This window comes from Notamacropus eugenii, chromosome 3 (genome assembly GCF_028372415.1).
Source record: "Notamacropus eugenii isolate mMacEug1 chromosome 3, mMacEug1.pri_v2, whole genome shotgun sequence".
NCBI classification, from domain to species: domain Eukaryota; kingdom Metazoa; phylum Chordata; class Mammalia; order Diprotodontia; family Macropodidae; genus Notamacropus; species Notamacropus eugenii.
This window is the reverse complement of record NC_092874.1, coordinates 231,392,528-231,417,421: the sequence shown is the minus strand read 5'-3', so window position 1 is coordinate 231,417,421 and position 24,894 is coordinate 231,392,528. Positions and strand designations below refer to the sequence as shown.

The following is a 24,894-nucleotide window of genomic DNA, read 5'->3' as shown; positions in this document are numbered from 1 at the left end:
GTAATAACGGAGACTGAATGAGACAAAGGTTTAATGCAATTTCCCTTGATCCAAGTGGCACATTCAATTACTGTTGCAGTAAATGTAAAACGGAAGCACACCTTTTCTAAATACCCAGGCCTGGTTTGGCAGAGAGCCTCTAGACCAGGGGTAGGGAACCTACAGCCTCAAGGTCACATGTGACCCTCTAGGTCCTCGAGTGTGATCTTTTGAATTCAAAGAGCTGCACTTGAGGACCTAGAGGGCTGCAGACTTCTCACTCCTGCTCTAGGGTATGGTATGGTAAGGGAGTGGCTTGGGGAGGGGCCTTCAGTTCACTTTCAAGGATTCGAGGCAGACTTTCTCTGCTCCTAAAAGGTGCAGAAAAGGTCACCGAGCTCTTAACACATGTTGTAGGGGATGGTGCTGAGTTTGAGTCAGAAAAACTGTTTCAATTCTACATCTTCCGTTTATTATCCACCAGTCCTTGGGTAAATCATCTCTCTGGGTCTTAGTTTCCTCATTTGTAAAATGCAGGGATTAGACTCGATGTTCTTTAAGGCCTTTTCCATCTCTAATAATTCTTAGACATGATGCCCTGCTTCCTTAGACATGAAAAACATGGTGAGACAAAAGATACCACAGTCATAGGTTGTTAACTAGTCTAAAGAGGAAGATTGTGAATTTGATTTTATCTTTTGTTGGTAATTGTTTTTATCTTTAATACAGTTTTAGATATCCATAATTATGGTAATTAATGCTGGTAAAGGTGAGACTGTGATTAAAAAAAAACCCAACGGTACTGGAACACTGGAAATGCTGAAGTACATTCAGTTTGGCTCATGGAAGACAGTGAACTTGGTAGCAGAAGTATTATACTCCTGGAAGGTTGCATAGCTCAGTACAAAGAGGGCTGGCTTTGAAGACAAAGGACCTGGATTCTAGCCCTGTTTCTTCTATTTGTTATCTGTGTGATCCAATGAGTGATCTAGTTGTCACATTCTGGGTCTCAGGTGCTTCATCTGTAAACTGGGGGCCATGGACTAGATTATTCCTCAGAATTCTTTTTTCTCTAAGTCTAAGATTTTATGATGATGTGCCCTCAGCCCACCTGGAAATGTACAGTTCATTAAGACAAAAATGGCAGCCACTGAAGCTATCTTGGACGTGCTACATGGTGGAAAGTTATAGAACCAATAACCATTGAAGGGCATGAAGCATTAGTGATGGAGAGTTTTCCCCTCAGCACCCTGCACCCACTCAATCAACCCCCTACAGTGCCCATCCCAGAGAGTAGGGATGTTAAGTCATGAGACATCTTTGATTAAAGATGACCCAAATTGTAAAGTGCTATTTTTTTTCTAAAATAGATTTTTACTGATAATTTTTCTTTTTACCTCACCAGAATTTCTTCCAGTATCCCTTTCCCTTCTCTTCCAAGAGCATTATTCCATAGAAAAAGAATTAATATTTTAAAGGAACATAAAAAGAGCAAGAGGGAAAAATCCACAAAACAGATTAATGTATTGAAAATGTCTGAAAGTAGAATCGGTATTCCACACCAAGGGATTTTCCAGGCTTGCTAAGGAAGGGAGTAGGTATAGCTTTTCTTATCTCTTCTTTGGGACCAGGCTTGTTCTTTGTAATTTTGCAACATTTATGTCTGATTTTTTTGTGTGGTTGTCTTTCCATTTACATCTTTGTGGTCGTTATGTGTATTGTTTTCTTGGCTCTGCTTTCTTGGTAAAGTATTTTTTAACCAAACAAACAAGATTTCCATTTACTGCAACAGCACATTGTTTGAGCCAACAACACTGCTGTTTTGTCCTTGGAGACATGCAAATATGCATAATTCTTTCTAGTAGATCAACACGCATCCTCATATGACCTCTGAACCACAACTGATGTGACCTGGCATTAACATGTGGGGAGGCATTATTCCCAGCCCTGGTGACTTTGGGCCTTGGTTTGTTTTTTTGTTTTGTTTTGTTTTGATAACAGTTGTAGTGGAACATGCTCACCCTTAAATGTTAGTAACTATTACTTTACCTCATCTGCAACAGTGTGGTGGTATTAACTAACTGTATCTACAGTGAGACACCATGTCACTTTGATTTCACTTGGATGGTTCAGATTTCCTTGATGAGACCTACAGTAGAAATAGCTTATCAGGAAAATGTTGAATGGTCCTACCATTCCCAGTGATTTATTCTTGTGCAGGATGGTGGAAGTCTAAGCTTGCTAAAAATGGGAAACAACCCAAAGCATTGGGGAATTTGTGTCTCAAGCCTTTGTAAAAATCAGGGGCAAAAAAATCTCCTTGTGCAAAACTACCACCTTTTTCTGAGAGCTCTCTATTGGCTGTGAGTGGTGCTGATTACAACTCAAATGCTAAAGTTAAAAAACGGTCTATCATTATGGAGTCTCTGTCAGTGGTTAACAGACTTTCTTTCCCTTTCATTCTGTTGCCATTATCTTTGTGATCAGTGTGCGATCAGATAGTGACTTTCTTTTAGAAAGTCACTCTAAAAAACAAACAAACAAAGTCACTCTAAAAATCTCTGGGAGGTGCAGTACAGAGTGCTGGGCATGAAGTCAGAAATATGGGAGTTTTGTACTATAAGAAATAATGAGCCAGTGGATTTCAGAAAAACCTGGAAAGACTTATAGAACTGATGCTGAGTGAAATTAGCAGAACCACAGTAACAGCAACATTGTCTGATGATCAGATGATCAACTATGACTGGCTTAGTTCTTCTCAGCCATGTAGTGATCTAAGACAATTCCAAAAGATTCATGATGGAAAATGCCATCCACATCCAGAGAAAGAATGAATGGAGTCTGAATGCAGATAGAAGCAGACTATTTTCAGTTAGGTTTATTTTTTTTTAGTGATTTTTTCCTTTTGTTCTGTTTTTTCTTTCATAACATGACTAATAAGGAAATATGTCTTACATGATTGCACATGTATAACCTGTATCAAATTGCATGGTGTCTTGGGGAGGGGGAAAGGGAGGGAGAAAAATTTGGAACTTAAAAATCTTACCAAAATAAATGTTCAAAATTGTCTTTACGTGTAATTGAAAAAAATAAAATACTATTTATATTTTTTTAAAAAAAGAAATATGAGTTCAAATCCAGACTTCGACACTAACTAAAGTTAGTGACACTAACAAGGTCACCTGTGTGACCCTGAACAGGTCACTTGATCTCTGCCTCAGTTTCCTGAATTGTAAAACAGGGATAATAACAGCACCTACCTCCTAGGGTTGTTGTAAGGATTAAATGTGATATTTATTTGTCAAGGGCTTTCCACAGTGCCTGGCACATCGTAGATGCTTACTACTTGCTTATTTCCTTCTGTCTTTCCTCTCCTTCCCTCCTTCCTTCCCTCACCTTATATCCCTCCCTCCTTCCTTTCTTCCTTCCTATGTTCCACTGATGGTGGATGGATGGATTGAGGGGGGCAGGGAATAATAATCCTCTGATCAATCTTGGCAGGTTCACAGGTATGTGCCAACTACTAGAAAAGGTTGGAAAATGTTGAAGTAGAGGAATAGGCAGAGAGGGGAGATTTTGTGCCAAGTTAGCTGACTTCCTAGAGGACTTTTTGGCTGAAATGATGAACAAGAAGGTTCTGACCTCAAGGATTCTAAGACTCTTGGCTTATCTGGAGCCAGCTAGAAAAGTCAGCCTTCTATATCCACAAAGACATCAAGGACTGGAAGACTGTTCTCAAATACACCCAAATTGTCATAGTCACACTTCTTTGTCATAGCAAAGCTATAAAGTAGGTTCCCATTGACTGGGAAAGGACTAGACAAATCACAATGCATGGATATGACAATACTGTGAGAAACAATGGAAAACTACGATTATGGAGAAATATGGGAAGGCCTATGAGAATGGAGGCAGAGGGAAGTCAGCAAAATCGGGACAACATTCAGAAGTGCCTCAAAGATGAAAATGAAAACAACCATTTTCTTGCTATTTGTTAACAACAAAACTGCACCTGAATGCTATGAATTTAAAATGACTGAGTTAATCCACTTCTCTGGGCCAAGTCTGAGCCCCAGAGAAAAGTAAGAAAAATATACCCCCTCCTTTTACTACAGAGGTGGGGGAGTATGGGTGTGGAATAGTGCATGCACTGTTAGATGTGGGTCAAGGTATAGATTAGTTTTGAATTGTTATCTTCCTCTTTGTTTAGAGCATGTCCCAAGGGCTCACTGAGTAGGGTATGGGAGAAGGATATATTCAGAAATTAATGTAACATAAAAACAAAAGACTTCAATAAAACAACTTTTAAAAGTAAGCCTTAGGAGCAGTGCCCAGTGTTTAAAAAAAATCAAACACGCAAGCTAGGGGGTGAAGTGGGTAGAGCCTTGGGACTGAAGTCAGAAAAACCTGGGGTCATTATTGGACCACGGAAGAACAAATGTTAAAAATGTTTGTTTACATGTAATTGAGGGGGAAAGTAAAGAAATCAGACTTCAGATGAGCTGTGTAATCTTGGGTGAGTCGCTTAACCTCTATTTCTATTTTCTCATCTATAAAATGAGGGTGTCAGTAGTATCTACCTCACAGGGTTGGTATGAATCCCAAATGAGAGAATACATGTAAAGCCTTTTTGCAAATCTTAAAGTGTCATAAATTATTTAACATGATTATTATCTGATAAATGCCTCTGCCTGTTATTTTGGTGTATAGAGAGAGTATTTATATGGTAAGGAGTATACATATACATACACACACACACCCCATATGCTATAGAGCACATGTATACATGTTTACATATATGTACGCATATTCCATATACCCCCCCCACACACACCATTTAACCATTTATTTATCCTACCCTACATATTGTAGGGGCCATCACCAGTCATCCTGACCAATGTCTTGCCACCACTGGACCCCAACGACTGGAGGAGTGAGACTGATCACTTTGCACTGCTCTGCCTCACTCAAATCCAATTCATTTGCAAGTCAAGACATCACCCTTCTAACGTCGTTTTTGAGAAAGGAAAAACAGTGACAACAGTCTATAAGACATATATACCTTATATCGTGTATACATAATATATATGATATATATGTATATATATACACACTACATGCACACATGTACACACATGTGTATACATAGATATAAAACCGTGCACATGCATGTATACGTGTGTATATTTGGTACTATGGATAAATGTGTCTCTGCACTACAAAGAGGGAAATCAATGTGGCAGGCTGGACATTGAAGGGGCATTAGAACAGTGAATACTTTTCCAGCTAAACAGTATTGGGAGGTTTTTCTATTGAACAGGCTTGTATTCTTATAGGAGAGAACTAAAGCCGGGAACAGAGGCCATCAGTTTAATCACTTTGCTTTAGAGAGAGGGAAACTGAGGTCCATCTGACTTGCCCAAGTTCACAGTAAACAACAGAAGTGATATTTGACCCACATCCTTGGACTCCAAAGCCAGTGCTTCTTCTCCCTGGACCACAGTCCCTGTTCTCACAACCACTTAAAACAAATACTGCCAGGCTTGGTCCAGGCTTTCACCTCCCCCAGTCAGAGAAGTACTGTTTTCCCAGAATTCACCTTTCCAGGGAAGAGTACAATTCCATTGCTAAGAATGTAAACACTGACATCATGAGTCAGGCCAGTGGTGCCTCCAGCCCACTCTCCAGCTTCTGACAGTTGGTACCAAACCCCTTTTGGAGAGAACCCATAATTGTCTTCTCTGAAGTCTGCTTCAAAGGGTCTCCAGGACAAAGGCCCAGCATGTTTTTCCTGATGTTTTGATCATGTCTCTTCCTCCTTTCTCTTCATACACAAAACAGCTGTTCTTAGCCATGAATTTTAGAAAGAAATCCCAGGAGAGGGTAGTTTGGGCCAAGTTTCAGAGACAGACTCAAAGTTAAAAATGGCATGATCAGCTGCCTTTCTGAATATGGCCAAGATGGGCTGGTAACAGGGAGGTAAGGCTGACTTAGAATCCCTATCTTACACACATTCAAGAAAATGGAATGAGTTGTAATGTAAGCTGTGTAACGAACAAGTCACTAACCTCTGTGAGACTTACTTTTTTCATCTATGAAATGAGAGGGTTGAACCAGACTAGCATATTAGGTTCCTACAAGCTTTAAACCTAAGATTTTTCCAAGTCCTGCTTAGACTAGGTGCTTTGAAACTGGCTTCATCCAGAACTTAACACACACTGAAAAAAGGAGTTTTGATACTAGGGATGGGGGCAACGGATATGTTATTCATTTAAATTTGGAAATTGCTTCTGCTGTCCCAGGTTGGGCTTTCTAAGTCCATTTCCTCCCCCCGTATCACTGAGGAAACAGGCTTCACTATGTCCACCCTTGCACTCAAGAAAAAGGCCTAGATCATGTATGACATTATTATTGGTATTTAATATAAGATACAGTAGACAGGCAGAGTCAAGGCAAACAAAAAAGGACCAGAAGCAGATCTGGTCGTTGAGTCAATAGCTCAGGCACTTTAACAAAAACCAAAATCCAGAGTGTGGACGGCAGGGCCAGTGAGGGCCTCAGTTGGTACCTCACATGCTGGAGGCCTCAAGACTGACAGCAGTGAACTTGCTGCTTGGGGTCTCAGAATCCAAGTGTCCCCAATTCCTCAGCTGTCACAGAAGGATTGGCCCCAGCACCCCAAAAGGCCAGATGGTGGGAGGACAAAGAGGGCTGGGTGGTGTTAGCCCCCACATGCAACAGTCCTAGGGGGAAGCCAATCAGGACTTGCAGGCCTGCCGCCTCCCCATCCCCTCCCTCCCTAGTGCAGGGAAGGGAGCGACAAGTTGGCTAAATAAAAACAAAGAGTCCTTTTTTAAAAAGCAGAATTTGGCATAAGCTAATGCCTTGGCTTGTGTTGCCAATGGCCAGGCACAGGTACGGAGGTCCCTGGGGAGGGAAGGAGGAGGTGGTGAATGGGGCCATCAGTGCAGGGCAGGGGTGGGGTGGGGTAGGGTGGGGCAAGGAGCAGCCAGCTCAAGAACCTGCTCCAAGAGCCCAAAAGGAGGGTAGGTCGTGCAAGGGAATCAGGGGAGAAAAGCATGGTCCTTCTCTTTGGTCAGGCAATGGCCCTCAGTCTGGGCCTAATGGGGGGAGTTGGGGAAGGGTCTGGGGGGCTCAGCCTCAAGCCCCCAGCTTTAGGCTCTTCACATTGAGGCGGTGATGCGGTGAGGCAGGCAAAGATCAGGGCTACAGTCTTGGCTTGGGGAGTTCCTGGCTCCTAGGAGCTGTTCCTGTCTTTGTCTTCTGTGAGGTCATACCTGTGTTCCCAAACACAACGGTAGCAACCACCCACATTTGTACAGTAGTTTGGGTTTACTTTTTTTCTCATAACAATCAATCAGTCAACAGGCATTTATTAATCTCCTACTGTATGCTAGGTGCTAGGGATACAATAATTTCAAGCAGCTGCTACTCTCTCTCGGGATAGCATAAATCCCTCCTCCAAATGGTGCTACAAGTGACAGACTAGATGGTGGATATTTTTGTTTTCTGAGCTTTGATATTACTATTTGTTTTTTTTGAGGCAAATGGAGTTAAGTGACTTGCCCAGGGTCACACAGCTAGTAAATGTTTGAGTCTGGATTTGAACTCAGGTCCTCCTGTTTCCAGGGCTGGTGCTCTATCCACTGTGCCACCTAGCTGCTCCTACCTATTTGTTTTTCTTAATTTGTAATTATACCATGCTCTGAAGAAAAATGAGACTATGAAGCAGATAATTTAAATGGTTTCTGAGAACCTGAGTGTTGGAATGGCCTCCCTTTAATAGATAAGGAAAAGAGCTCTGAGAGATTTTCTCAGGGTCACAGAACTAGCAAAGGGGTGAGAGTTGGAGACTTGAACCCATATCTTCTGAGTTTACCACTTTTCCCACTGACCCTATAGTGGGATGTTGTCCTTATGGGACATATTTTCCAGCTTAACTATCAGGTTCTCTAGACTTTATCCAACCAAGATTTTTCACCTTCTAAAACTCCCACCACATATCTTTCTGTCTACCTGGGTTCATAAGCCACCACATATGGGAGTAAACTCGGTTGCTGGCTAGTACCATGTGGAGCCATCCACACCAACAGACTTACCACTGAGCAGCACCCTGGGACAGATCCATCTCTGATAGGTCGAGCTGTACCTGTTGGGGGAGAGGATGCTTTGCCATTGTCCCCTCCTTTGGGGACAGGACCCAGGGACCTCTAAGGCATTTCCTAAATGCTCCTCCCCCTGCCTTGCCTAATACTCTCACCTTCCCTAACAGTTCACGATCCCTTGACATAAAGGAGATATTGGACTTCACGGAGACGTCCAGCTTGCGGCGGAGGGCTTCATCTAGGGGCAGTTCCCACTCAAACCTGGGCGAGGACACAAGTGGGGGAAGGGATCAGTAGAAAGGCCCGGGTCCATCCTTCATCCCTCATTGGCCAGCATCCCAGCCCAAAGCCTTCTAACCTCTCACTGAATTCAGGGTTCAGAGTTCTCTTCTTTTGGGAGGTCTTTCTTTTGGAACCCCGGTTCTTGTCTGGTAACAACAGCAGAGACACGTAGGGGTCGGGAGGATCCCGATTACTTTGCCGCAAGCCCCTACAAGAAAGAGAGTGAAGGGAAAAGACTTGAGGAAAGGTGGCAGGGAAGCCCAGAGCATGAAAATAGGGGGTGGGGGAATTTGGGGGCTCACCGACAGCTGTGGACAATGCTGACCAGCTTTCGCTCCTCGCTGTAATACCAAACAGTCAACTTCACTTGGCCAAGAGGCCCAGCTGGGGTTTCAGATGGGCTGTGTTAAGATAATGGAGAGAAAGAAATTCATGGGGAGAAGGGGCCAGGACCCCACCTTCATACACATTTTATATATGCTTCCCCATTCGTACCTCTCACTGTGTGGCAGGCGTTGTCGGAGCTCAGGGGCTGAGGAGGTGACGAGGGGCGGCATCCCCCATGGCTCTGCCTCCTCACTCAGGGGAGAAGAACTATGGCTGTGAGCTTCCACCCCTGAGTGTTGGCTCACAAGAATCTGGGACAGGGAGCATAGAATTGTTAGCTAGGCTGGAAAAGGAAGCTGTTCTAGTAGGCACTCATTCCTTCCCACCTGGGTGACCCTTATCTCTCCATATTTTCCAGTTGATCTTTCCTTCCTCTTGCCCCCCTTTCTCATTCCCCACCCTGCCAAAAAGTCAGGTACTTACCCCGAGCTGTGCTCTGAGTAGCACCTGTCCCTGTCCATTGCTGAGTGGAAACCACTGATCCAGGCACAACTGGTCAGTGACAAGGAGCTCGGAGAGTTGCAAGGAAACAGAACCCAGAGTCCCAGTCCCCTCTCCCCGTACCTAGAGAGCCAGGGAGCAAAGGTCATGGGACTGGACACTACACACAGGAAGGTGTGACAGATGAGTCACCTCTGGCATTCTGGATTGACAGTTGGTAGACATTGGAGGTAGCAGTGATGAGGAGCTTCTCCCCTCCTCCCCGTGTAGCCCCTGCCCCTTGGGAGTAGAGAGAGAGTCAGAGAAGGGAGGAAGAGGGAATAGTACCTGAAGCTCCAAGCTCTCGATGTTTGGCTTTCTGATGAGGAAGGAGAAACTCTCATCCCATATTGGGGCTGGAGTTTGAGGGCAAGTCTAGAGGAGAGGATGGGATGTTTGTTAGTGGGGACAAAGACTTTCATACTCCCTTCATCCTCACCATTTTCCCCTCTCACTTTTGCCCATTACCTTGGTCTTGTAAGAGGCATCCCCTACAGTGAGGCTGGCATATGGGCTTGGGGGCTTGGTGCCCTTCCGGAGCTGGGAGGGAAAGAGGGCGTTAGTCAGAAGGACTGTCCGGCCTCAGAGGAAGCCTCACAGGCCCAGGGTCCTCTCAGCTGAGAAGCCCTGAAGGCAGGGGCCAGGGAGGGAGGGAAAGAGAGGCATCTCTCACCGGCAGGTCTTCAGCCCGCTCTAGGTACACGGAGAGGAGAGCAGCTGCCAGCTCCGCACTCTTCTGTGTCTGGATTAAACTATTCACCTGCAGCACCTGGGAGGAGAAAGTGCTTGAGAAAGTCCTGGCCTCGAGGAATGGAACCCAGGCAAGCTTCCTTGGGTGAGGCCCTCCCCTTGCCCCTCTCTTCTCCCCAGCTTTCTGTTTACCTCCTCCAGCTCTGTGGCCGTGGGCCGGGGTGTCAGCCGCTCCAGGCGCAGGTGCAGGCGGCCAGATGGCACATCCTCCAGGGGTAGCCACTGGGAAATGAGGCAGGGGTTAAGGCTCGGGGAGAACTATACTTTACACCCACAGGAATCAGAAATACCGGATCTTTCCATTCCCACTAATTCTCCTATATCTTTTCTGCCCTTTGTAGCTAAACTCTGCATCTGCAGTAGCATTTTCTCTCTCATTCTCTTCTTGACCCAGCCAGTTTCTGGCCTTATCATTTTCCTGAAACTGTTATCTCAAAAGTCACTAATGATCTCCTAACTGCTAAATCCAATGGCCTCTTTTTCTTGATACTCTTTTGTCTAGGTTTTTGGGACTCCACTTTCTCCTGGTTCTCCTCCTACCTATCTGGCCACTCCTTTGCTAGATCCTCATCACCCCTATCTGGGTCATGTCTTCTTATCAGAGGTGTCCCCAAGGCTCTGCCCTGGACCCTCTTCTCTTCTCCCTCTATATTACTTCACTTGATAATCTCATCAGCTCCCTTAAATTCAATTAGCATGATGATTCTCAAATCGACCATACCTTCCCAATCTCTCTGCTGACCTCTAGGGCTCACCACTTCACCTGCTTTTCAGACATTCTGAACTGGATGTCCAGTAGACATCTTAAACTCAATATGTCCAAAATGGAACTTATCATCTTTTCCCCTAAACCCTCCCCTCCTCCTATTTCCTTATTACTATAGAGGGCCACACCATCTTCCCATCTCTCAGGCTCACAGCCTAGGAGTCATCCTGGATTCCTCACTAGCTCTCAGCACCCCCATATCCAAGTTGTTGCCAAAGCCTGTCGATTTCACCTTTGTAGCATCTCACAAATGTACCCCCTTCTCTCCTCTGACACTGCCAACATTCAAGTGCAGAACCTCACCACCTCCTGCCTGAACTACTGTAATGGCCCTCTTCAAGTATCTCTATTCTAATCTGTCCTCCATTCAGTCACTAAAGTGATTTTCCTAAAGCTCAGATCTGATCATGTCATTCCCCCACTCAGTAAAGCTCCCTGTTGCCCCCAGGATCAAATGCAAAACTCTCTGGCATTCAAAATCCTCCTGAACCTGCTGCCTTCCTACCTTTCTAGTCTTCTTCAACTTTTTTTTTTCTTAGAGGGTATGTGTGTGTGAACTGGGGTAAAATGACTTGCCCAGGGTCACATAGCTAGTAAGTGTCTGAGGTTAGATTTGAACTCGGGTCCTCCTGATTCCAGGGCCTGTGCTTTATCTACTGCACCACCCAGTCCTCTTACATATCACCCCGACACTCTTCATTCCAGTGACACTGGCCTTCTGGATGTTCTAGGAACAAGACACTACTTGGAGCATTCTCTCTGGCTGTGTCCCATGCCTGAAACACTCTCCTCTCCAGGCTCCACCTACCAATTTCTCTGGCTTCCTTCAAGTCCCAACCAAAAACCTACCTTCTACAGAAAGCCTCCCTTCAGTTAGTTCTTTCTTATTTACCTTGTATCCAACCTGCTTTGCATAATTTGTTTACATGTCTTCTCCCCCATTATTTGGAGGACTGAGACCGTATTTTCGCTATCCCAGTCCTTAGCATAATACCTGGAATGTAGCAGTAGGAACTTAATAAATATTTCCTGATTGACTGAGCTCACCTCATCCATGAAGCCACTGCTGAGGACCTTGGTGAGACTGACTTTACACCTGGAGAGAGACAGGAGGAAGAGAAGGGTAGGGCAGAGCTCCAGGTCTTTCCTCACCTCTGAGCCAGGGATGGCTTGACCGCCCTGGACCCAGCCCCAGCTCTCCAGCCAGCCCCTCACCGGCCTAGAAAGTCATCTTTGTCCAGGTCCTTGTCAAAGACATCCACCTCCAACTCCTGCCCGGGAATGGCAGTGACGATCACCTATGGGAAATGAATGGGAGGGACTCCATTGACTGCCCTTCCCAAAGGACTGAGAAAAAACACCATCACCCCTTGCTTCTGAGTATTTCCTTGGGGTTGGGGGTGGGAGAATGAGAAGCAGCCTCAGTCTGGGGTTGGAGTCATTGGAATCCTGACCTCAAAGACCTCATTCCAGCGTGGGTTGAGCTCCTCACGTACTACCCGGCTCCGGAAGCTCTTTCCAGACACTCGAAGCTTGACATAGGGATCTGACTTGCCTTTCACCAGCCCTCCCAGGAATCGGTCTTTGGCAATCAAATCCTGAGCTTCCAACACATGGATTCGGAGCACACTCTGGAGGGAAACAAACAGACTTACCCAACAGCTAGTCCAGGAAAGGCTCTGGGCCATTCAGGTTGAGCAGATGAACCCATAAATAAATGTCAAGACAAATGGAATTCTAGGATATTAGAATCGGGAAGCCCTAGGTTCAAATCCCACCTTAAAGAGTTAATAGGGGGTACAGTGGATAGAGCACAGGCCCTAGAATAGGGAGGACCTGAGTTTCAATCTGAGAGCCTGGACAAGTCATTTAACCTTAATTGTTTCCCCTCCCCCCCAAAAAAGAATTAATAGTCAAGTCACTTACTTTAATAGGAATCTCATCTGTAAAATGCAAGGGTTAGATTCCATGAATGGATTCCAGTAAGGTCTCTTCTGACTTGAAATCTATGATTCATTTATGACTCAGTATCACCACCTGGTCCCTGATCAGGATTCCCACTTACCTCAGTGCCAAAGTGGCTGTCTGGAGTACAATGGCTTGGTCGGGGTGGGACATCCACGCTGCTGCCCATCTGGATACTCTCACTGGCTGCATCCAGGAGACCAGGAGAGCTCGGAATGGTGGGGAAGTGCAGGTCTGATGGGTCCAAGTACAGAATCTGCAGAGGGTGATGGTATCGCAATGTCAGCTCAGCCAGCTGGATGGCCGGGCTGCTCCTGTGACCAGCCTCCTCTCCAGGCAAGTTCTGTCCAGGAGTCCCCTCTGCCCTGGAACCTCTCCCATTCATCAGACAAGCATTCATGAAGCACCCAACCACTCCCTCAGCTTCCCCAAGCCTCCCACAGGAGCCTCTGTACCCTCAGAACCAGTTTCATGTAGAGTCGAGAGGATGGGCCAGAACTAGACAGCAGGAACCACTGATCCAAGGTGAGGTCAGGAGCAGTCAGCAGACGGGCCAGAGGCAGGGTCAGTGCTCCTAGAGTCAAGGCCCTGGAGTCATCCTTCACCTGTGGGGAAACACCAGAGGAGCAGCCATGGAAATAAGGAAAAAACTGAAGTGAGAGGATCACACTCTGGTCCCACTCTTGTTTCTCTCTGTTACTCTCTAAGTGGTCTGGCTTACAGGACTTCCAAGTGCAGCCCAACTAGATCAAAATAGAATATAGCAACATATTACAATATTATATATAATAACAAAATACAATATATAATTGGGAAACGTTTAACAAATAAAAATACAATACAACATAGATAATCCTGATTTGTGGTTTTCTAAGTTAACAGGCAGCAACAGCTAAGATCCCTTTGTATTTGAGGCTGATCACACTGCCTAGCTCATTGGCACCTCCTTGTTCCTCTATGCTTCTGCAAGTCCTATCCTTCCTTCAGAGCCCAGTTCCAGCACCCTCTCTTGAAGAAGTCTGGACAGACCACACACTACTCTCTCCCTTCCTCCTCTGACCTCCTGTAGCTCTTTAAAGTCTGTGCCCTACAGTTTAGCACTTCATGTTCTTAAATTGCTTCATCTACCTAAAGTTATCTTTGATTTTCCTTGTGTTTCTCCAGGTCATCTAATTTGCTGTTGAGAAGTGTAATGGGCACTCACATACCCAATTCATTTAAAGGACAGTTTCCTCACAATCCTCCAAAAGAAAGAAAGAGAGAGAGAGAGAGAGAGAGAGAAATGCTAACAAGAAAAATGCTAGAAATCCACACAGGGAAATTTAAATGAACAAAAAGTCAATGAGCAAACACAAAAAAGACCCTATTGATGAATTAAAAAATAATATGGAGACCAAGGGTGTGAGGGTGTGAAGTTTCACATGTCTTGTCTATCTCTCTAGTATACTTGCTCTCTTTCAGCAGTTACTGGTGGATAGGATATGGCTCATTCTTTCTAATTTTCTGGGGGCTCAGGGCCTCATTTTTCTTTGAATTTGTCAGGGCTCAAAGAGTGGGTTCTCGGTGATCTTCCTTCCACCAGGGCTGCAATCTCACCTGCACGTCCAGCTCCTGGCTCCTTGGGTCCTGAAGGAAGAATCGGAAGGCTTCCTCCCACACGGGGGAGTTGGTGTTGTAGACAGCCTGGGAGGGCAGGGATAGGAGGGAGTGTTTGCATTAGCCTTCACCCAAAGGTACCTCCCACCAGGAAGCAGCTTAGAAGAGGATTTGAAAGACAAAGGGCAAGCTTGACCCCCCACGAGAAGCTTGGAGAAGTTGAAGCTGCGCTCCCCCCATCGCCCCTACCTTTTCAGAGATTGGGGGGGGGGGCATTCACTGGTGTGAAAAATTGCATAGAATGTCAGATTTTTATCATTGATCAGTTTTGCTGAATACTATTTCTCTTCCCCTTTTAAAAAATAATTCTTAAAAGAGACTGGTCTGACTGCAGCAGAGGTTACTGGTTATAAAGGATTATTATATTATTATAATAGGATTAAATAGGATGGGGCCTACTTCCCCTTCTTAGAAAACAAATCAATAAAATCTACTTTTTTTTTAAAGAAACATGTTTGTAATGGAACGCTTTCCAGGTCATAAGGCACCTCCTCACAGCTATGTCCCTTGGCCCTCACCTTGCTTTCTCGAGTCACATCTTGCACGGAGAACTGCACCATTGGATTGGGTTCCTTATTCCCTTTCTTTAGCTGGGGAGGAAGAAAGAAGACCAGAGAGCTGCCTTTACTTTTTTAACCAGGAGGGAGGAGGGGCTTAAGGAGGTAGGATTGGGGTGGAGTACCCTTATAGCCCTAGGTCTCCTGCCTATCCCTGAACCAACCCCTAAACTCACAGGTAGGTCCTGGGCTCTGTCCAAGTAGACAACCAAGATGGCAGCCGAGGGGGGTTCCGGTCGGGAAGAAACACCTCTGTTCCACTGCAGTACCTGGGAGGAAACATCGAGAACAACAGAATTCAAATCTCTTAGCTCCAGGTTCCTTCTCTTTCCAGTACCCATCCCCTACTTCCATCCATTACCTGTTCCAACTTGTCAGCATCTGGCAACAGTGACAGCCACTCCAGCCGAAGGTGGACTTGACCCTGTCCTCCTTGTAAGGGGAACCACTAGGGGTCAGAGGAGATACAGGAGATGCTGAGGTGGGGATGGGGGTCAGATTCCCAGACATTCACTTCCTTGAAATTAACCAACCATTTGTTTTTATTGGATGAGACCCCACAACCTCAATCCTTCCTATCCAGCCCGCCTCACTCACATTATCCAATACTTGAGTCTCTAACACCTTCCCCAAGTCCAGCTTCAGTCTGAAGGAGAAAAGAGGAGGAGGGAAATGTCATTATTATTTGGGAAAGTCAGCAAACCCCACCCCTCCAAATCCCTTTCTTTTGTCCCCAGGAAGATTTGATAGGTTTGTCATGGGAACGAGGCAGAAAAGGGAACAATGAATGTCACCAAGTCCAGGACATCCATTTCAAGAGTCCACTGGGGACTCCGCCATGGTCTCACCTGCCCAGAAAGTCATCTTTGTCAGGATCCTTATCAAATACCTCCACTTCGACCTCCTGTCCTGGGACCTCATGTACCATCACCTAAGGAGAGAAATAGACAACCTTTGGTGTTTTCTGAGTCGTCAGGACCTTCTCAAACCATACCCTAAATAAATTGTGAGGTTCCCTTTGTTCCTGAGCTTTCTCATAGGTCCACCACACCAACTTTTCAAGTTTTCCTTATCACACTAACCCTGGATTCACTCCCCCAGACTTCCTACCTCATACGTTTCTCCCCACTGAGGGTTTAGGTCTTCATTAATGACACGGCTACAGAACACCTGGGTCCCCACACGCACTATGACGTATGGATCTGATTTGCCTTTTATCAACCCTGGCACGTAGTTGTCCTTGGAGCTCAGTGACCGGGCAGCAAGCAAGTGAATTCGTACGATACCCTGGAGGAGAGAGGAGGGTCTAAGATGAAGTATCTCAGGGCTCACAGTACAGGCTTCTGGAGAGAGGATGCCCTGGGACAGAAGGTTTGGGTGGGGAGGGGAAGGAACATACCCGAGGCAGTGGAGATCGAAGTTGGGCCACATCCTGCAAGTCCGGCACAAGAGGTACCAACAGACGGTTGGGCAGTACCAGGAAAGCAGCAATGGAGTCCATAATCATTGTGTCAGACAGAGAGCTGAGGAAGGAACAGAGAAGAGATGGGCATAGAGCCTGTCTTGGTCTCCTTTCCATTCTCTGGTGACCCTCCTTCTCTTGCCACAAATAGCAGTGCCCCTTACCTGGAGAGGGAAAGAAGGACCCAAGCCTGCCCTCCTTAACCCTGTTACCCAGCTTTTTCTAGGCTTTTCATTCTGATCTCCCCTTCTAAGAGGAGACCCTTTTATAGTTCCCCTAGCTCCCTAACTACAGGTTTTTCCCAAGGTTCTGTTCCAAGGCTTCTCTTCTCTTTCCCATGAAGCAATCTGATCAACCTGCTCTTATGATCTAAATTTTTGCCTCTTTAGATAGGTTTTTAACCTCAGGTCTATGAATTTGTTCTGCTTTTTAATGCTGATAACTGTATTCCAATATAATTGGTTTCCTTTGTAATTCAATATATTTTATTTTATGCATTTAAAAACATTACTCCGAAAAGGGGTCCACATATGTTTCACTACATTGTGTCCAAAAAGTGTTATGACTTCCTGGTCTGTGCCAATGACCCTAATTCCATCTCTGGCCCTAAAATCTCTCAATCATTAATCAATTAGCACACATTAAAGTGCAAGGTAATGAGGATATTTTTTTTCTAACAATTTAAAAAAGCTGTTCCTTCCTCCCTTTCCTCCACTCCTGTACCCCCAGTATTCTACATCCAGAAAGAAGACAGCATATACACATATAAGTTAATTCCAGGGCAAGGCACTACAAGCTGGGGGTAGGAGTGAGGAGAGGTTGGGAGGACAGGAAAGAGCTCATATAGAAAGTGGCTTCTGAGATGAAAGATTCCAAGATGAGAAGGAGAGCATTCCGCGTTTCAGACCTCCATATAAGAGGTAGATATTTTCATCTGAATGTTACTTCAAACTTAACGTGACTAAAACTAAATTAAATGTTCCCCACTACCTCACCCCTGGCCCCAAATCAATTCTCCTTCTTACTTCTCCATTTCTGTCCATTTATGAAATCATCTTTCATCTTCTCAGTTCCTCAGCCTACACATTTCAGTCAGATTAAGGCTAGGAAGTGGGACAGGGACCGACCTGTGATTTCACTGGTGTAAGTTCCCTCTCAGGTGAGGGAACTCTCAGGGCAGGTCAAGGCTTTCCCTGCAATTTACACTTTTTAGAGAGCTACATAGAGGCTGAAAAGATAAATTGGGCAAGCAGTCCTACCAAGTGGTACAAGACAGAGGAAGAATTTGAACTCAGGTCTCCCTGGCTTTAAGGCTGGCTCTCTCTCAAACAGCAACAAAACTCATGTTAAACATGATGGCCAAAGATCCCAACCTAGAATCATCTTGGGCCCTTCCCTCCCCCCTCAACTCCCTGAGCCTCATCCACAGAGAATACTCCCAATCTCCAATTCATCTCCTCTTCACTCACGGCACTACTCCCATTCAATCTCTGTTTTCTCTCTCCTGATTTGTTGCAATGAACTCCTAATTGGTCTTCTTCCATCCCCTCCAATCCATCCTTCACACGGCTGCCAAATGGATGTCTCCAGCCTAGGTCTCACAGCATCACTCTTGTGATCAGTAAACTCTCATAACCCCCTACTGTCTTTACAGTAAAATACCATCTCCTCCATCTGCCGCATATCTAGTTCTTCAATAGCTTATATAAAAGCTCTTCAATCTAGCTTTTCAAGATGATGACAAAGAACATCTTCTGCTTCAGCCAGACTGGCTTCCTTGCTGCTCCATCCATGACCATCTAATGTTCTTACTTCCACCCCTGGGAACCCATCTCCTTTCCAGGTTCCTCTCAAATGTTACTTCCTACAAGACATCTTTCCAGATCCTTCCAGTTGTTAGGGCACCCCTGTTTTCTCCCTAGTAGAACCAAATGCCTATTCTGGGGACAGAGTAGTTAGCTGAATGAATGAATGGATGTTGGTGCTCCTTGTTAAAGTGGATGCTTGCAGTCTTCACTGATACACTGATACAACAAAAGGAGGAGAAGCTCACGCTGCACAATCCTCTGAAACCAGACAGAAGCTCAACGGTTGAGGTTTTCCATATCAGGTCAAGGAGTTTGCATTTTAACTCAGGGGCAACAATTTTTTTGCCCATGGGAATGACTCGGTCAGACCTTGTCTTAGAAAGATGATTTTGGCAGCTGTGTAGAGATGCATTAAAGTTGAATGAAAGTGTAAGAAGAAAAAAAGTGGAACCAGGCAGACCCTTGAGAATGCTATTTATTACAATGGAGGAGCTGGAGTAAGAGGGGGATGAAGGTCTGGCCTAGGAGAGAAGGTGACTGCCTCAAAATGTCTCCTGGAGATAGAATGGGCAAGACTTGACAACTGATTGGAATGGCGATAATGCTTGCTAAGGATTTTTCTTATATGAATAAGAATCAAAGATGGTACATTTTAATGCTTATAGCTGTAGACATATAATAAAATATCTAAATAATATCTATATATCATCTTTATATTTATATATAACATATATGCATACATATATACTACATATACATACATATATCTATATGTATGTTTGTATTGTGTATGTATATACACACACATATGCTTACATGCATAGATGGGGAGCTCTTAATCTTTTTGTGTCTTGGACCCCCTTCGGCAGTCTAGGGAAGCCTACAAATCTCTTTTCAGTATCACATTTTCAAATGCATAAAACAAAATAAATAGGATTGCAAAGTAAAACAATTACATTGAGATAGTTATCAAAATATTAATAATGGAAAATAAGTTCATAGCTCCTAAGTTAAGAACTCCTATTGTAGATGGAAGTTAAAAAATAAAATTTATCAATGGAGAAACTAAAAAAAAACCCAAAAGGGATATTTTAATCAACATGGTTTTTTTATGGTATCATAATGATGGAGGGAAGATAACTGGATAGGGAGTCAGGGTCTGAGCCTGGGGTCTGACACTAACTGTGTGGGTGCACCTCTGGGCAAATCACTTCATCTTTGCAAGCCCTGCTTTCTTTCACATGTAAAGGAGGAATAACAACATTCTAGTTACCTCCTAGGACTGCTGTGATAAAAGCAATGGGAATAAATCATTTTAATCCTCATATTCCATCAAGGAGACCTCTCCATTCCTCCTTTCCTACATCCACCCCTGCCTTCACACAGTAAGCCCTTATCAACTCTCACTAGACCATTATTGTAATGTTCTGCTGATGCCTTTTTTGCATTATAATCATCTCCCAATATACAATCCTCCCATTCACACATTTATAAGGAAATCAACAAAATCTCTTCTGATAGCATATACCACATTCCACATCCATAGTCCATGTTTCTGGAAGGAGGAAAGCCTCACACCTAGACTCTTGAAATAAGCTAATGTTCTCCTTTATCCAACCTGTGCAGATTAATCTTCCTGAAGCTCTTTCATATGTCACTCTTTTGTTTAGATTCCTATAGAGCTCCCCTATCAACAGGTTAATGTCTAAACTTATTCTGACGTTCCAGGACCTCCACAATCACAAGATCATTCATTTAGAGTTGGAAGGGACCTTAGAGGCATCTAGTTCAAATGGAGCCCAGTAGAAGGTGGTGCCTGAACTGAGTCTTGAAGGAAAAGGGGGATTCTATGTCTACAGGATGAAATCTACACTTATCCTGACTTTCAGTGACTTCTACAATTTTAGCCTCCACCATCTTGTCTCCTCTACACAGATTGTAAACTCCTTAAGGGCAGGTACTTGAGTCTTTGTATGCTCCTCAGGTGTACCCTATACCTCCATAGCAACAGCATTGAGAGCTTCAAAAGCACTCAATAAATACATGTTAATTCATACCTAAGGCCTGGGATGTCTAACAGGTTGGTCATCCCCGTCCAGTTGATGTCCAAGGTCTGAAATGAAAAGAGCAGGGCAAATATAATTTTGAGGAGCAACTTTGAATTGATTGTTCAACTCTTTCCTTCCCGAACCCAACCCCCTCTCACCCCATAACTGGCAATTCCCTTTCTCCTAGATCTTGATTCCCCTGGGATCTCCAGCTAGTTTTACCATGCACACTATAGGAAAGAAGGTCCTAGAGCTGATCACCTCTCCATAGCTAAGGGTCATGGTCACCATCTTTCTCCTGGATCTTCTTCCCCTTCCACTGCCCATCCCTACCCTTCTCCCTCCAATTTCTCCTTACAGGACGTCGGATGAAGAACATGGAAATAGCTCCAATAATAGGCAGGTCTCCCATAAGTGGTTCGAGGATCACCCTTAGGATGCCATGTAGCTGGAGTAGAAAGAAGGCCAGAGTCTCCAAATCATTGTTTGCTTAACACATCCCCTGCCTCTTCGAAACATACTTAACTAGGCCTTCTCCAGCTCCAACATTCTACTTTCTCACAGCCTCTCCCAACTTAGAGCTAAGATACCCTAACATAAAGGACATTATCCTATAACTCACCTGCATACCCTTGATTCCAGCTTTGCAGAAATACTTCTTTACTTCCACATCAATCTGTACATCACCCACATAGCTGGTGTGGGGGGGAGGGAAGAGACAAAAGAAAACAAATAATATTAGAATTTAAGTTTAAAAAGGGCTAGAGAAGTTGAGGAAGAGAGAAACCAGGGACAGATAAAATGGAGTGGGGTGATGGGAAGAAGGTACCTGACATTTAGGTCTAGAAGGATCTGCTGTTTGTTCTGACCAGTGTGAACCTTGACCCCCAGGATACGTAAAGGCTGAGAAGGGAATACATGGAAGGCAATAGACATTTGGTCCCCTGTGCACTGATCCCCGAATTGAACCCTCCCTATTCCCATGCCCCATGCCATCCACCTCACCTTTTCACCTAGTTCCACACGAGTAAATGTGAAAGTCTGCAGATGAGTATTGGATGCTCGAACAGCTGGGGCCACTGTTTCTGCTAAGAGCTTCTCCATATACTGGCCCAGGAAGGGCCAGGCCTGAGCCACAATCTTGGGATGACAGAAGAAGAGTCATGTGGAGGTTCACTGTCTCTTCCTCATGTAGTCAGACCCCTCTGAGAACCCACTTCCCCAAATGGCTACAATCCCAATGAAAACTTGGAGGACAAGACTAGGTTCTAGCTGGGAGTGAAGGGGTCAACATGTCCTGGCTGGCTAGGGAATCAAAGTCTCAGCAACTGATCAGAGAGGACCTATACCCACCCATGTGCAAACTCACCTTGTTCACCCACTCAACCTTCTCCACATCAGGGAAGCTAACCTGGAGGAAGGAAGAACATACATTTGGACCCCTGAGACCAGGGATTCTTAACCTTTTTTCTGTAACATGGGCCCCTCTGCCAGTCTTAGTGAAGCCTATGGAACTTTTCTCAGAATTTTTTTTAAATATCATGGACCTCCGGGTTAAGAATGCCTGAATTACAAGAACTTTCATCTGTCCTTGTGAAGGTGCTATCAGAATGGGACAGGAAGTACTTGTATAATGCCTGTGTGTCAGGATGCCCACTGACAAGGTACTTGTTTTGTTGTTATTGAGTAGGGTGGGGCCAGAGGGACAAGCAGTTTCACTTCCACTAAAGACTCCAGGGAGACAATTCTAGGGGTGTAGAGAATTGGGGGGATAGTCGTGATTTCTTGTAGGGGTACTAAGTCAAGGCTCAGATAGCACAGGAGCCCCTTTGTTTTCTAATGACTCCCTTGGAGTGGGAGGCAGCAGGCACAGCTGCTGGGCTAAGGGATGGTACATTCTTTAGGAAAAGGAATCCTGTCCTTAGGACAGCGTTCCTCATAACACTAGAGGAGAATGAGAAGGGTACCTAGAAGTTACATTTTCCCAACCTATAGCACCTGGGGAGACTAACGGGTTAAACTAAACATAACAAGGGAATTGGCCCGAGGCCCCCCTTTTCCTGGGGAGGGGGGGTAGGGAGAAGTTTCCACAATTGAGATGTGGGAGTGGCAGAGACGTGGAACTGGTAAAGAGGACTGGATGGAGGGGGTGGGGAGAAGGAACTGGGATACCAGTCCTGGCCCAGAAGATTGGGCTCCAGGGCAGAACTCCAGTTCCAAACTGCCTCAGAGCAGAGTCACTCTTGATGACACTCAGTCTTCGCTAGCTTTGACTCCCTTCAAGATAAGGCAACTCTGCTGGGGGTTTGAAAGGGAGGGGCCCAAGCTTGGTTATGGGCTCAGGCTAGGTTTCCCGCTAAAGCTCCTCCTGGCCTTGGCTGCTACATCCGGTCTGTGCCTTCACTGCAGAAAAAGGGAATATTTCTGGGTCTTCACCTACCCCACCTATACCTCTAGACTTTTCCAGCTCTAGGGTCTGAAGGACTGGGTGGGGCTGAAGCCAGAAGGTGGAGGAAGGGTGTGGACAGCAGACACTGCAGCATCTGCACACATCCCCCTCCCCTCTCCCTTTCTCTCTCTCTCTTCCCCTCTCTCCTTTCCTCCTCCCCCATCCCCACCCCACCCCCCCGCCCCCGACTTCTGCAGCCAACCACAATCACTACCGCAGTCCAGGCTGGGGGCCTGATGCATAGGTAGCGAGATACAGAAGGAGGGTCTACCCAGGGGGTTAGGGATGCCTAAGGAGGATCGAGGGAGGGGAGCAGAAACAAGTCCACGTCCGAAGGGCTGGGTCCTCGTAACCAGAGTTGAGTGGATGGGTGGGGGAGCCATACAATAAAGTAGGTAACAACGTCCCAGTATAGGGAGGAGGGAAGGACAGGGAAATCCTCGGAGCAGAGCCAGTGGGGAGGGTGACGAAGATGCCTGTGGGGGAGGGGAAGGAGACAGAGTGCAGACGAGGTGGCACCCACAGCGGGAGTGGTGGTGGGAACTGGTCTGTAGTCCGGGGAAGGTGGTCCGGCGAAGGTGGTATGTCTGATATGGGATGCCTAGGTGTGTGTGGGGGCAGTGGGGGGTGGGGGGGGGGAGGTTCAGGGCTCCGGTGAGCGAAAATGGGAGAAGTTAACAGCTTCGGGACTAAGGGACCTTCGTAGTGTCCAGTGGAAAAAGGGTAGGGGGAAGGGAATTCTGGCGGGAGCGGTGGCGGATTCCGGGAGATCTGGATCCCGCTAGAGTTAAGGATGCTAGGGCTGTAGGGATGGACTTAAGTCTGAGCAGCTGTCCTGGGGATGGCGATGCTCGAGGATGGAGGGGTGGGGTGGGGTGGGGTCGGGAGGAGGCTCCAGAAGTCCGGCAGGGGGTGGTCCTGGGGGGGGGGGGACTGGCCCGGGCTGCGGGAGATGGGGGGCGGAGGGCTGTCTCACCCAAGCGGGCAGCTCGCGATGGCTCAGGTAGAGGGTCTGCGTCGTGAGCCTCTCCTCATCGTCCAGCAGCTGCCGCGCCGCCTGCAGGCTCCGCTCCTTTCCACCGCGGACCCGGCGCCAGCCCAGGTAGAGGGCTAGGCCGAAAAGCACGAAGCCCACGCTGAGCCCCAGGGCCCCGGCCAGATATACGGGCACCAGCACTAGCAGCCTCCGCCCGAAGGAGCTCAGCACCGCTAGCGCCTCACCGGCTGCCCCGGGTGGCTGAGGCGGCGGCGGCGGGTCCGCCGGTTTAGGGTCCTGTTTGGCTGGCTCCGCGGGGAGCTGGTCAGTGGGGTCGGCCACGGGGCCGAGACCTTTTCCAACGGGCCGCTCCATGGTGCCAACGCCCGCCCGCACTGGAGCCCAGCTCCGCGCTGCCCCGCCTGGCTGCCCCTGTCCCCCAAGCCCAACCGAGAACCCCGAGGGCGGGGCGGCTACTTTAGACCACGCCCCTTTATGGCAGCTCCCATTGGCCCATGCCCAAAGACTGGGGCGGAGCCACGAGCCTAAACCACGCCCCTAGAGGGGAGGTGTGGAATCCAGAGGGGCAGAGCCCTCTCTTATTGGCTATGCAATACTGGGCGGGGACACTCCGGGAGATAGGGGGAAGGGAGAAGTCTGATTGGTCTGAAGGAGAGGAGGAGGCGTGGCGCACAATTTAAAGAAGGGAGGCCAGTAGTAGGAGGTGTCCCCACGTGGGATGGGTGGGGCTGGTGGGTGACGCCATGTCCAGCTTCCTCTCCTCAATTGTTTTGGTTTAGGTTGAGCTGGCTTTGCTAAACTAAAGTTTTGTAGATGTTTAGAAGCGCCATTATCCCCAAATATGGATAGGGTGAGAGGGATAGGCTGGGGATACTGACCTCCCCCTATCCTCAAGCCTGGGGTGCCCAAACCCATTGCTTCCAGGGGGTCTTTCAGAGATGAGAACTAGAATGAAGGGTTTTGCCCCATCTTCGTTTTCCATCTGCCTGAGGGGGATGTCAGCGTGATGCTCTGGAAAGGGAGCGCTGAATTTGAAGCCCTTGGCCCTCAGTTCAACTCCTGACATTTTGCCATCTCTGTGACTTCCACTGTCAGATGAGGAGATTGGACTAGACTAGATTATCTATCCCTAATCCGAAATCTGCGGGAGCTACAGTATCAGAGGGTGGAGAATGGTCTTTT

At 46.4% G+C, this 24,894-nt stretch overlaps 1 protein-coding gene across 1 annotated transcript; it reads right to left on the bottom strand.

Moving 5' to 3' along the window:
* Positions 1 to 6,379: 6,379 nt before the first annotated feature.
* On the bottom strand, positions 6,380 to 24,154 carry ESYT1 (extended synaptotagmin 1). Its single transcript, XM_072654998.1, has 31 exons — positions 23,692 to 24,154; positions 21,636 to 21,677; positions 21,272 to 21,406; positions 21,096 to 21,169; positions 20,889 to 20,961; positions 20,625 to 20,714; positions 20,276 to 20,331; positions 16,348 to 16,471; positions 16,059 to 16,235; positions 15,797 to 15,879; positions 15,546 to 15,594; positions 15,310 to 15,396; positions 15,125 to 15,217; positions 14,910 to 14,981; positions 14,332 to 14,418; positions 13,191 to 13,340; positions 12,836 to 12,991; positions 12,225 to 12,401; positions 11,986 to 12,068; positions 11,818 to 11,866; positions 10,137 to 10,226; positions 9,928 to 10,023; positions 9,723 to 9,794; positions 9,543 to 9,629; positions 9,198 to 9,338; positions 8,883 to 9,025; positions 8,690 to 8,788; positions 8,464 to 8,595; positions 8,261 to 8,366; positions 8,100 to 8,149; positions 6,380 to 7,277 (listed from the first exon to the last, which is right to left on the bottom strand). The coding sequence occupies exons 1-31, from the start codon at positions 24,064 to 24,066 to the stop codon at positions 7,238 to 7,240; spliced, it is 3,288 nt and encodes a 1,095-aa protein (XP_072511099.1). The 5' UTR covers positions 24,067 to 24,154; the 3' UTR covers positions 6,380 to 7,237.
* Between the last annotated feature and the right edge of the window lie 740 nt (positions 24,155 to 24,894).